This window comes from Dipodomys spectabilis, unplaced genomic scaffold (assembly GCF_019054845.1).
Source record: "Dipodomys spectabilis isolate Male_0828 unplaced genomic scaffold, ASM1905484v1 ptg000783l, whole genome shotgun sequence".
NCBI classification, from domain to species: Eukaryota; Metazoa; Chordata; class Mammalia; order Rodentia; family Heteromyidae; genus Dipodomys; species Dipodomys spectabilis.
The window spans coordinates 18,266,074-18,279,826 of NW_024871460.1; the positions used below are offsets into that span (position 1 = coordinate 18,266,074).

Here is a 13,753-nt window from a genome sequence, read left to right on the forward strand (position 1 = left end):
ATTTTCAGATCTCAGCCTCCTGAGTAGCTAGGATTACAGGCATGAGCCACCAGCGCCAGGCTCTCTCATAGCTTTTTAGTATTTCTTTTGAGGAAAGAAATTTTGACTCCCGATCCTTTTTTCTGGACACTGGCCTGAAAGTTTTGGGTCCTTCTTTTGATGCTTGGTTCTGAGAAATTCCACACTTACCTACCTTGATAGACTGTATTGACACTTTTTTGTAATGTGACCCCAACATTCTTGGAAGCTCATGTCATTTAGTTTTAGGAAATTTTCTCTTTATTTCTTCAGTGTTTTTTATACTACATTTTTTGTTGGCTGTACCTACGTAGTAGGGTAGTATAAACCAGGCTTAGTCCCTATAAATCAACCCCACAAACCAATATACTCCCCTTTCTCCAAAGAAAATGTTATATAGCAAGGACTCATAATTAGTTTAAGGAGAGGTAGTTTTGTTTTCCTGAGTTCACACGAAAGTTAACTAATTCTCTCTTGGTACCAGTTTCTAAGAATGTTCCAGATTCTTTTTGATGGATCCTTGAAGCCCAAAATGAGGGTGCCAGACCCTAATTGTGGTAGCTGTTTTACCACATGGAAAAATACTTCTCTGCGTTTGTAATCCATAGTAATGAAACAAAGGGATCTAATAGAGGCCTTACATTTGAGTATGGTGGCTTTATAATCTTGTGATACTTGGCTCTTGTGGTGTAGATATATGAATTCTTAAAAGAAGATTTTTTGCATTAGGATGAATTAAGAACCCTGGTAAATGAAGATTTTGAGCCATTAGACACAGTTTTCAGACCCATTTTGAGTATATAGATCTGCTTGCGTTTAGTAAGAAACAGGGTTATCATGTAGTTTTGAGTGTATAGCTTTCTTGATTAGTCTGGCCTAGTAGGAATAAAGATGCACAACTAGTTTTGCTTATACTGGAGGAGGAGAACCGCTGAAATCAATTCCTCTCTTTAACGTAAGTGATTTTTATTTATACATTTATTGTTTTTGTTGGTTGTGAGGTTTGAACTCAGTCAGGGCCTGGGCACTCACTGTCCCTCAGTTCTTCAGCTCAAGGCTAGCACTCTACTGCTTGAGCCACAGCGCCACATCTGGCTGTTCATGTGGTGCTAAGGAATCGTACCCAGGGCCTCATGCATGGTAGGCAAGCACTCTACCACTGAGCCACCTTCCCAGCCCGTGATTTTGATTTATAAAGATCTTTTAACACTTAAAAAGAGGGTTGGCTTGTAATAAATACTAGGTATATAGGAAGTAGAGATTGGGAGGATAGTACTTCATGTTAATGAGATCTTCATCCCCATAACAACAACAACAACAACAAAGTGTGGTGGTGTGGTGCCTGTCAACCTAGCTGTGTAGGAAGTATTAGTAGGAGAATTATAACTCACATTAGCCCAAGGCAAAACACACTAGACTTTTCTAGAAAACAACTAACAAAGCAAAAAAGGGCTGGGGATGTGGCTCGAGTGGTGGAGCATCTATCTAGCAAGTGGGAGGCCTGGAGTTCAAGCTCCAGTACCACCAAAAAAGAGAAAAAGTAAAATGCTTATTACCATATTATTTGAGTTTTAAAATGATTTTCTATAGATAGTTTGTAGATGGGCCTTTTAAATATTATTTTACACCATTTACTTAAAAATTTTTTTTTAGTTAAAAAAAATAAGATGGGTATTCTAGTTAAGGAGGACATAGAAGAAAGGCAGTTTGTTAGTAGTGTTGGTTCTCTTTTGGAGGGGGTTTCTATTATCTAGCTCTATTACAGATTGAGAGATAAATAAGACTTGGTCTCTATCTCAGGAAGACCTCAAAGCAGTATTTCATGGCTCCCTAAGATCTTACTGGAAAAAATGTTTTGTAATGTTTTTGTTATTTCTCTCTTATCATTCTCTTTTCTCTCTTCTCTTTCTCTTTTTCTCTCTCTCTCTTTCTGTTAGTGTTTCTTTCCTCTTGTACTGGGGCTTGAACTCAGAGTTTCATGCTTTTTCTATACAAGACTGGTGCTCTACCGCTTGAGCCATAACTCCACTTCTGGCTTTTTAGTAGTTAATTGGAGTTCAGAGTCTCATAGGTGGGCAGTTTTGCCTACTGACCTAGCCTCATGTGGTCATAGATCTCAATCTCCTGAGTAGCTAGAATTATAAATGTGAGCCTCTGGTGCTCAGCAAAGAATGTAAGGCTTCAGTTTGGAAAACAAGAACTTGAGCAGACTTACTACTTATTAAAAGTTTGTGAATTTCTACGAGGTACAAATTTGAAATAATATGCTTGTATAATACCTCTCTTCAGTGGACTATTGAATATTATAAATATTTCAGATGATCCTACTGTAATGATGGTATTTTATAGTAGTTGGTCCCAGACGGTAGTAGTAGCTACTAGCCCTTACTAATGGATCATCAGAATAACTTAGAATGCTTAGGAAAAAAAAATTTTGGGGGGGGGGTCGGTCATGGGGCTTGAACTCAGGGTCTGGGCACTGTCCTTCAGCTCTTCAGCTCAAGGCTAGCGCTTTACTACTTGAGCCACAGCACCACTTCTGGCTTTTCTGCTTATGTGGTGCTGAGGAACCGAACCCAGGGCCTCATGCATGCAAGGCAAGCACTCTGCCACTGAGCCACCTTCCCAGCCCAGAAAAAAAATTTTTAAAAATTAATTTTAGTATTGCACTACATTCTTGTGGTTTGAAATTTGTAGTATAAATTGCTGTAAAGTCTTTCTTTCTGCTCTATTCTTTGCTTTCAACTTCCTTCCTCATAACTAAATAAGATGATTCTTTCTGGAGATATTTCATTATGTAGTAATATTTATTCAGCCAAGACACAAATTATTGATACCCCAGCCCTTAACATTTCTCATTTAGTAGGTTTGTATGGGGGCCTCTGAATATGTCTTTTAAAAATGTTCAAAACTTTTATGATCGAGTAGAACAATGGAATTTTTACATTATGTTTACAACATGCTACTCATTTCTTAAAAGTTTCATTAAACATGATAATCATTTGGGGGTACAGATGGAAACTTCCTGGGCTGCTTTTAGATATCTAGGTAGAGGCAAGGTGGCAGTAGTTTTTCCTTTGAGTTATAATGCTGATGGTGATTGGGCAAAACAAACCAACAGAATTTGTATGTGTATTTTATATTATACTTAGTTTGGTTCAGCATTAGCTGTTAAATTTTTTTTTTTTTTTTTGGTCTGGTCCTGGGGCCTGGGTGCTGTCCCTCAGCTCTTCAGCTCAAGGCTAGCGCTCTACCACTTGAGCCACAGCACCACTTCTGGCTTCTTTCTTTTTGCTTATGTGGTGCTGAGGAATCGAACCCAGGGCCTCATGCATGCAAGGCAAGCGCGCTACCACTGAACCACCTTCCCAGCCCCTGTTAAAATATTTTATTGCATTATTTGCCAATAAAAATTGTCTAACAAGTGGACTTTGTATAGTTTGTGGGTCAGTTGGACTCCCAATGTAAGGCATGTATATAGGCTGGTTGCACATAAATAAGCTTGCTTTTTTTTTTTTTTTTGGTACAGTGCTGGGGGTTGAACACAGAGCCGGGGCACTGTCCCTGAGCTGCTTTTTTTGCTGCCTTTTTTTTTTTTTTTTTAACACTTGAGCCACAGTGCCACTTCTAGCCTTTTCTGTGTATGTGGTACTGAGAAATCAAACCCAGGGCTTCATGCATGCAAAGCAAGCACTCTATCACTAAGCCACACTCCTAGCCCATAAATAAGCTTTAATTTATATATTTCCTTTTCCCTTTGCTTCTGCCTTCTTGGTCCTTTATCACATTTCTCTCAACATTAACCCAGATTAAACCACAGGACAGAAAGAGCAGACGGGAAAATATCTCACAACTATAAAGTGTTGAGTGATTTTCCTATCTGTTTGGTCAATTCTTTCTGGTGTTTATTATCAGAAAGCTTCAAAAATTCTTCAAAAGAGCTGGTCACAATGGCTTACTCCTGTAACCGAAACTATTTGGGAGTATTACCATTTGAAGCCAGCCTAGGCAAAAAGTTGGTAAGACTTCATCTCACCCAATAAAAGAAAGCTAGGTGTGATTGTGTGCACCTGTCAACTCACAAATGAGAGATGTAAATAGGATCACAGCCCAGGTCCACTCACGTAAAAAATGGGGCCTTATTTCTAAAGTAACTAGAGCAGAAAGGGCTGGAGCTGTGGCTCCAGCGGTGCTTGCCTGGCAAGTAGCAAGTACTGTGCCCTTCCCTCTTCTCCCCTCCCAATTCTTCATAGGATTGCAGCACCAGTTGACTTTGGGTAGAGCTTCTAGGGGAATCTTCTTAAAATAGTGGTCACATAGCAGAACATTTAAAATTCTTCTTTAAATGAGTATCAAAAGACAAAACTGACCAGTATTTTGAGGCCAGTGTAGGGTTTTAGGCTAAGACATGAATATCCAACACTAGTTTATAGTTATGATGCATTTGCTATGTGACAAGATTTATTATTTTAATTTTTTATTGTTAGGTGACATACAGAGAGGTTACAGTTATGAGTACATTTCTTTTTGAACAGTGCATGCAGCAGGATTTAGAAGTTAACAAAACATAGTTCTTGCCTTCACAGTTTGTTGGGCATTGAAGGAGACAAATATTTCATTGGACAAATAATAGCAGTGTAAGAAATGCTGTGGAGGAAGGTAGGTACTAGGTATAATAGAATTCAGAAGACTGCCTAATTTAGTCTGGAATGAGTTAAGGTTTCCTAGTAGCTGGATATGTGGAAAGCTGTGGCAGTGTAGTTGTTATGCTAGGCTGGGGAAAAGGTATGTGAAAAAAAAAAATATGGGAGAGTAGTTTGCTAGGACAACTTAGTTAAGGAATTGTGATAGGATAGAGATCTTTGGAGTATAGGTTGTTTATTGAAGAAAGATGAGATTGGAGATACATTATAAGGACAAGAAGAGAAAATCTCTTTGTGAGACATAAACTAATACACAAGAACAAAGAGTTACAGTACATTTACAGATTTCTATTTCTAAAGAATTCCCAGACTTAGCAGTCATTCCTTGGATCCTCAGATTCTTGCCATCACAGGATTCAAATTGGGCTTTATTTAGTTGGGCTGTCAGACTTGGCAGATCTGAAGGTTGAAGTATAGCATACTATAAAAAATAAGAGTTTAGGAATATGGATAATAGCTGTAATTTAGCCTGTGTTTAAGTGATTGGTTCTTTCCAAGGCACATGACCAAGTTACCTTTTGGGGGGGAGGAGGTGCTGGTCCTGGGGCTTGAACTCAGGGCCTAGGTCCTATCCCTTAGCTTCTTTTGCTCAAAGCTAGTGAGTGCTCTACCACTTGAGCTACAGTTCCACTTCTTGCTTTTTTGGTGGTCAATTGGAGATAAAGAGTCTCACGGACATTTCCTCCCCTGGCTGACTTGAATCCTGATCCTCAGATCTCCTAAGAGCCACCTACACCTGGCCTAAAAACTTACCTTAATCCTTGTTTATGCAACAGAACCTTGAGAAGCACTGATAGGCAGTTCTGTTTCCATTTAACAGTTTGAGAAACTTAAGTCCAGCCAAAGTTGTCAGAACCAGATAACAGTAGGGAGAGGCCTTCTGCTTGTTTTGTTTGACACTATTGTGCACGCTCAGTTCACTACAATACCCCTTACAAGAGTGTAGGTATAGCGGCTCTGGATCTATGTAGCAAACATCTGCCATTTTCATCCTTGTTAATAAAAGGTCAACAAAAAGCTGTCTTAATAGGTCTTATTCAAAGAAATTCTTCAGAACCCAGCGACATCAAGATCTGTGGTCAGGCAGATAACCTTTTATAGAAAAATAAATTTCATTATAGGTATTTTATTTCACTGTATAGTTCTCTATCAAAAGATCAAAGTGTGCAGTTATCTCTTGAGACATTTTGTGTGTAGAGCTAAAAGTAGGTTTGTAATGATTTGAATACATTATCTGCATTTGGCAGATGCTTTAACATGAATGAAGTTGAAGGTATTCAGAGTGGATTTGGCATAAAGGTGAAGAAATGCCAAATGTTTTCTCTTGAAATTTTGGCTGGTGCTGTCCTTTTTTAGTGATGAGAGTTCTAAAGACATCTTCTTACTCAGTTAGCACAGTTCCATTCATGCGTGCGTGTATAGCTTTCCTGTTAAAATGAAGCTAGACAAGACAGGAAGGCTTAGGAAGTTAACAAGAATTATGCATAAAAGACGGTGCCTTTTATCTTTTCCTACCAAATTTCTTCTTGTCCATTTGGTATGTGTATTTTCCTTTTCCTGTTTTGAATGAAAACAACATGGTTGATTTTGCTTCAAAGGAAAATGGCTTTTTATAAAATTCAGGACTTAGTTCCAAGAGATGTTTTTTGCAAATGGCATAATAGTTTGGGATTTGGTCTCCTTTCACTTTATTATGAAAAATCTCATTCATGATACTGCATAGGAATTTACAGATTAGGGGATGAATTATTTGTAGGCATAATACAATTTTTCTTGTACTTTGCAGAGTTTTCTCTATAACTTGGATTTTGCAATTTTAATACAAATCTTTTGAAGTTTCAATTGAAAATCATTTTAGTAGGAGTAGTTTAAAGGGTTCAGATTTAGAACATACCTATCATTTTATACATTTATAATAATTTATTTAGAACTTAAGTTTTGGTCACAAGTCCATCTTGGAGGTAAATGTCCTATGTCATTTAGGGTAAAGTAAAAGAATATAAGTGATTACCTGCCATCTTCATAAGTATTTAAGTAAAATCCTATGTATGTAATGTGCTGACAGATGAATTTTTTTTTTCTGTACAAAAACCATTATTTGTATGGCTTGTAGTCATAAAGTTAGATGTTTGCTACTAAACACAGTTTTCTTTCATTAGGAAACAAATCAGTAGAATTTATGTGGCCAATGTAGCCAGAAGGAAAGAAACAAAATGTGGTTAAGCTGGCGACTGAGCAAAGATTCTTTAGAAATGAAACTACACGCTGAAATCTAAGTTATAGGACTGATCTGATTACTGTTTAGTAAGGAAATATTCTGTCTCAGTGGGTGGAGGAGTAATCCTTTATTAGCTGTCCCTAAACCATAAGCATCTAAGAGTCTCCACTAGGGTATGATATAAGTTTAGTTGCTAACTACCTACCAGATTATTTACAAAATCTCCCATGTTGGCCAAGAGTCTTAAAACCATTTGAAATAGGATATGGCTCTATTAAAGTGTATCTGAAAACTGGCAATTTGTGACTGCTGTTTAATGCCATCTTTCTCTGTCTTAGCTTGCTCCTTCCTCCCTTCCTTTTTTTTTCTCTCTTCCCTTTCCCTTTTCTTTTTCTTTTTCTTTTTGTGGGAGTGGGGGAGGAGGTGAGGTACTAGCATTTAAACTTGGGGTCTTGTACTTCATTTTCCTAGGCTGGTGCTCTGCCTGAGCCATGCCGCCAACCCTAAGCCTCTTAAACAGGTTTGTTTGCATTCTTCTTGTTCCTACTGCCTGCCTCGCTTACATTGAAAAGTATTGGTTGTTAGTATAACTGTTGTAAAATTTCTTTTTTGGGGGTAGTGCTAGTACTGAGTTTTGTACTCAGCGCCTTAAACTTTCTCCTTTTGTCTCAAAGCTGGCACTCATCACTTGAGCCACACTTCTACTTCTGGTATTTTTTTCTTTTTTCTTTTTTCTTTTTTTTTCCTGGTTAACTGGACATATGAGTCTCTTATTTATTGAGGCTAGCTTTGAACTGTGATTCTCAGATCTCAAGCTTCTTTTTTTTTTCCCGGTTGTGGGGCTTAAATTCTGGGCCTTGGCACTGTCCCTCAACTCATCAGCTCAAGGTCAACACTCTACCACTTGAGCCACAGCACGACTTCTGGATTTCTGGTGGTTAATTGGAAATAAAAGTGTCACGAACTTTCCTGCCCAGGCTGGCTTTGAACCAGGATCCTCAGATCTCAGCCTCCTGAGTAGCTAGGATTACAGGCATGAGCCACAGTCGCCCAGTAACAGTCACTTCAAGGAAAACAACTGATGGTACTTGAGCTTGTAAACAGATATATTTCAAGGTTTTCAAAAACTTTTGAGAAACCTGTGTTCACGGTGAGTTTAGCATTTTAGATTGATCATATTGACAAATAAAATCTTGAATTTCATTTGTGGAAGTTAGAAAACCGGTATTTTCCAATGTATGCTCTTACAGTAGATTGATGTGTGAGTAAAAGATTTATTCAGAATTCATTAAGAAATTATTAGTTACTGAATTTTGATGTTTAGGCAGAAACACAGATGACTAGAATATAAAATGGAAGTCAAGGTCTGATAGTGCTGACTTCAGTGATAATTCTGTATAAACATTATACACAATACACACACATACCCATCCTCTTCGGATCCAGTTGCTTTTCATACATTGTAAGAATTTTGGGACTGTGAAGCGCCCGAGATAATTCACACTGATGAGAATTAGTGTTATGTAATGTAATTCTGGAGTAGATTAACTGGAAGAAAACCCTAGATAACTCACAGGGTATTGTTTCTGTTAAACTGGTATACTTTTCAGATGTGGTTTAGGGCAGTATGGGTTTTTGGGTTAGAATATTCATTGATAACAAGAACCATTTTTATTATGGAATTAGTAGCCTGGAATTTGCTCTTGAGTTCCTATTTGCTAGTTTATTTTAGTTTTGTAGATAATAATCAACTGAAATGATATTTGGAGCCCAGGAATAAAAATTTAATTGTTAGTCTTATTATTACTTAATTTTGCTTAAAAAAAAAAAAGCATTGGTGGCTCACGCCTGTAACTCAGGAGACTGAGATCTGAGGATCACAGTTCAAAGCCAGCCCGGGCAGGAAAGTCGGTGAGAATCATCTCCAGTAAACCACCAGAAAACTGGAAGTGGTGCTGTGGCTCAAGTGGCTAGTCTTGAGCTGAAGAGCTGAGCGCCCAGGCCCAGAGTTCAAGGCCCATGACTGACCCCCCTCAAAAAAAAAAAAAAAAAAAAGGAAAAGCTTTGACAAATCTGTATATTTCCCCAGTCTGTCATTTTGTGAAAACTCTAGAGACAAGTTCAGAGTAGTAAAAAAAAATGGGGTTAGTTGTGTTCTAGTGAGTGACGAGATATTTTCTGATGTGTCACTATTACTGCTTTTGGCAATTAAAACCTTTCTCTATACTCCGTCTACACTTCCTGAAAAGTTTTGTAAATTACTCATAGTGGGTGTTTTCTGCCTCAAGGCTACTGGTAGTCTTTGAACAGAGGGTCCAGTTTGTCTTGTTTTTTAGTCAGCTTTCTCCCACAGCTGATATTCACAGTGCATTACTCTTATCTGACTTGAAATATAGAAGCGTACTTTGTAAATAAACAAACTAGAATTTAGTAAGAAGACCATAACCTGTCAGGACCAATAAAACATGTTTTGTTACTGAAAGTAACACTGGACTACAAAAATAAAAATGCATTATTTTATTATGGACTATAAATAACACATGATCAGATGTTCTTTGGGAGTGAGGATAAAGTTAACCAGTGAGTATCTGTACTTACCAAAGAAATTAAATAGACCATCATTTGAAAGTTCTTGTAGCCATTGAATGCAGTTTCGTGCCAGACAGTTAAAATTCAAGTTTTTAAACAGTACTCAGGAATTGAACGGAGGATAGAGCTTACAGGGTAAAAGGACAGTGATTCATATTTAGAGCTTCTTGAAGTAAACAGTTATTTACCAAGAATGTATGACTTGGGGCAGCTTTTAAATCTTAAATTTTTGTACAAATGATTAAAATTTGATTTCCTTCTCTCCCTCCCCCCCCCCCCCCCCCTTTTTTTTTTTGTCGTTGTGGGGCCTGAACTCTGGGCCTTGGCGCTGTCCCTCAGCTCTTCAGTTCAGCTCAAGGCAAGCTCTCTACCGCTTGAGCCACAGCGCCACTTCCAGTTTTTTAGTGGTTTATTGGAGATAAGAGTCTCATGGACTTTCCTGCCTGGGCTGGCTTTGAACTGCTATGCTCAGATCTCAGCCTCCTGAGTAGCTAGGATTACAGGCGTGAGCCACTGGCGTCTGGCGCTTGCCATTAATTTTTAAAGAGCAGAGTTCATGCTCCCTACCCCCAACTGCATTCTAAAATTCTGTTTACAGAAGTAACTTGAGGGCTTGGAAGGTGGCTCAGTGGTAGAGCGTTTGTCTGATGTGCATGGGGCCTTGGGTTCAATTCCTCAGCGCCACATAAGCAGAAAAAGCTGGAAGTGGTGCTGTGGCTCAAGTGGTAGATGCTAGCCTTGAGCTGAAGAGCTGAGGGACAGCGCCCAGGCCCATAGTGCAGGCCCACGACTGACCAAAACAAAACAAAAAAAAACAAATGTTGCTTCATGTCTGTGGTTCACACCTATTATCCTGGCTACTCGGGAGGCTGAGATCTGAGAATTGTGGTTTGAAGCTAACCCATGTAGGAGTTTGTGAGAGTCCAATTAACTGCCAAGAAAGCCAGAAGTGGAGCTGTGTCTCAAGTATTAATAGAATGCTAGTCTTGAGCAAAAAAAAGACCAGGAACAGTGCCCAAACTCTTTTGAGTTCTAGCCCTGGACTGGCACATGCATACTCACAAAAAATGTATATATTTGAATTACTTTCTTAGGTTTATTTAGGTTTAGATTAACTTCCTTAGTTTAATTGAGCTGAGTATCAGTGTTTTATATTAATTCAATACTGTTTCCTTGAAGGAAACAGAAAAATCATAACTGGTAATATGAATTAATATCTCTTTGTTACATGGTCCTTTGAGATTTTCTAACTACGTTCGATACTTCTAGAAATGGAGCTCTTATCCTTAATTGTTAGTCAGGACAGCGAGACTATTCAGTTTTGAGTTATAAGGCCCTTCAGGAAGTTGAGACTATGATTGATTAGGATTTCGGTATTTTCCCCCCATTATATTAAAATTCTTAACTCTCAAGATTTTTATTCTATGATATCCATATATATTCAAGAATTTCTTTTGGCGTAGATAGCAGGGTTTTTTTTGTTCGTTTGTTTTTGTTTTTATCTGTCCTTTGAATCATTTGGTATTGATTCAAGTGCCAAGCTCTACTGCCACTGGTAGAAACTCTAGAAACTTAATTTCTTCAAATATACAGTGGTACTAACAATTATTGTTAATGAAGTTGCTAGTGGTGAAAAGGAAGTGAAAGTTTGCTCGGGATCTTTTTGGAACAAAAGCAAAAATATATAAATATCTTGCCATAGCAATGGTTTTTATGTGCTGCTATTGGAAATCAGCCAAAATGCTACAATGTTTGTTAGAAAAGTATTTGCTTACAAAGGATTTGCACATGTGTTTTATTAATTTTTTTAAGGTTACGAGAAGTTTCAGAGAAACTGAACAAATATAATTTAAACAGGTAAGAATATTAAGATACTTTATTATTATTTTTTTATATAAGATAGCTTAAATGTAGACTTTCTTTTCAGTGCTGTTGATTGAACCCAGGCCCTTGTGCATGTTAGGTAAGTGTAAATATTTACTGAATTTATATTCTTAACCCATGATATTTTTATTCTGATTTAAAAAATGAGTTTTGTAGAAAACTACTCATTTAGCCAATAGTCTAATATATCTGAGTATGACTAATTACTAATTTCACTATCAACTTTCTACAAGTTGGGTTCAGTTTGAACTATAGTTTCTATTCATACTGGATTTTAAACCATGTAGCATACCATGGAGCTGTAGTAATTATGGGAGTATCATAACTATGTTTTTAATTATTGCTTTACAGTATTAGATTCTTTTAAAAAATAGACTTTGCCAACTTTTTTCTTAAAAAATAGACTTTGCCAACTTTTTTCTTTTGCTAGTGGGATTTAAGAAACAACTAAAATGTGTTTACCATTTAGGAAGTAATTTTAGCTGGGTGCTGGTGGCTCACACCTGTAATCCTAACTTCAGGAGGCTGAGATTTGAGGCTTGTGTTTTAAAGCTAGACTGCTCAGTAAAGTTTGTGATACTCTATCTCCAAATAACCACCAAAAAGGTGGAAGTAGAGGTGTGGCTGAAGTGGTACAAGCTCCTGCATACACCAAAAAGATTTTACTTATATACATTTTTTTTTTCTTTTCTGTTCCCTAGCCATCCCCCTTTGAATGTATTGGAGCAGGCTACTATTAAACAGTGTGTGGTGGGACCAAATCATGCTGCTTTTCTTCTTGAGGTAAACTACTTATTCAGAGTAGAGAAATAAAAACCAAACAATTAAAATGTAAAAATGTGCATCATTTCTTCTTTTAACTATGGAAAATAATATGTACTTTAGGAGAGTTTGTTCAAAAATAATTTCTTTCCTTCTTATATAAATTCTCTGGCCTACAGTAGGTGTAAATGATTTACTTGAGCTTGAAGTAGTTAATAATAGATGGGGAAGATACTGAAATCCAGTTGATTCTTTTCTCTGGATTCTGTCAAGTTGAGATGCTTTGAACTTTTTTCTTGGCGATACCTGTATATTATAATTCCCCAACTCAGATTTCAGCACATTTTGTTGTCTTCTCAGTTCACATAGATAGGTAAAGCCTATGCTTATTTTGTACATTCAAATTTTAATACATACTGGGAAATTTCTTCTGTTTGCTTTTAGGATGGTAGAGTTTGCAGGATTGGTTTTTCAGTACAGCCAGATAGATTGGAATTGGGTAAACCTGATAATAATGATGGGTAAGACATTGTTTTTTTGTGTGCTTGCTTCATTGTGTGGGTGTGGGTGTGGGTGTGGGTGTACGTGTACGTGTGGACACAGTATATCACTTCGTGTTTATTAGCTTATATGAGTTACGTAGGGATAGATTTCATTGTTATCTTTCCACATGTATTTACAATTATCCCAATCGATTTAAGCTCCATCACCTTGTCCCTTTTTCCCCTTCCCAAAACAATTTCAACAGGTTTTTATTGTTACAGTTTTATAGTTACAGTCACCAGTTTTAATTTGTATTCAACTGCCTTCATCCCCTTTGTTAGCCCAATCCCCTCTTGCTAGTACCTACCCAAAAGTTTGTTTCTCCCCCTACTTCTCCCATTCCTCTATTGACCAATAACTTTCTTGAGATTTTTAAAATGCTTTTTCAAATATACTTGTATTGCATTACAGAATTATTTAGTTTGTCTTTATCAGAGTTACTTATTTTCAGAATAATTCACTTTCCTCATCTTCGTTTTCAAAGTATTACCTTAGTTTGATTCATGTTCTTTGTTTATCCATATAATTATATATGTGATATATATGTATGTATATGTTTATGAAAGTATTATATAAACCTCTTTTAATCCTGGTAACACTCAAAATTAAAAAAATACTGCAAAAAGTTGGATGTTTAAAAATAATAGTGTAATAGTTAGTTTGCATTTTAATTATTAAGCAAGCAATAGGTTATAGCCAAAAGGTTAGCTTAAAAGTAGAGGGGTTAAGCCAGGTGCGATTGGCTCACACCTATAATCCTAGCTACTCGGGAGGCTGAGATGTGAGAATCATGGTTCAAAGCCAGCCTGGGGAGGCAACTCTGTGAGACTCGTATCTCCAATAAACCACTAGAAAACAGGAAATGGTGCTGTGGCTCAAGTGGTAGAGCTCACCTTGAGCTGAAGAGCACAGGGACAGTGCCCAGGCCCAGAGTTCAAGCCCCATGACCGACCAAAAAAAAGTAAGAGGGGTTAATTATCACTTGACTGGAATATGCTGTCTAAAGAAAGATAGTACATATTTTGTTGATACTAAA

At 37.3% G+C, this 13,753-nt stretch overlaps 1 protein-coding gene across 3 annotated transcripts in view; it reads left to right on the forward strand.

Annotated features, from left to right (window-relative positions):
- The window catches only part of Ubr5 (ubiquitin protein ligase E3 component n-recognin 5), a 123,520-nt gene that overhangs the window by 21,618 nt on the left and 88,149 nt on the right, over window positions 1-13,753 (forward strand). For all 3 annotated transcript variants that reach the window (XM_042672947.1, XM_042672946.1, XM_042672948.1), the window contains exons 2-4: window positions 11,341-11,385; window positions 12,114-12,195; window positions 12,619-12,695. In XM_042672947.1, the coding sequence (XP_042528881.1) occupies window positions 11,341-11,385; window positions 12,114-12,195; window positions 12,619-12,695 (204 nt within the window). The remainder of the gene's footprint in view (window positions 1-11,340; window positions 11,386-12,113; window positions 12,196-12,618; window positions 12,696-13,753) is intronic.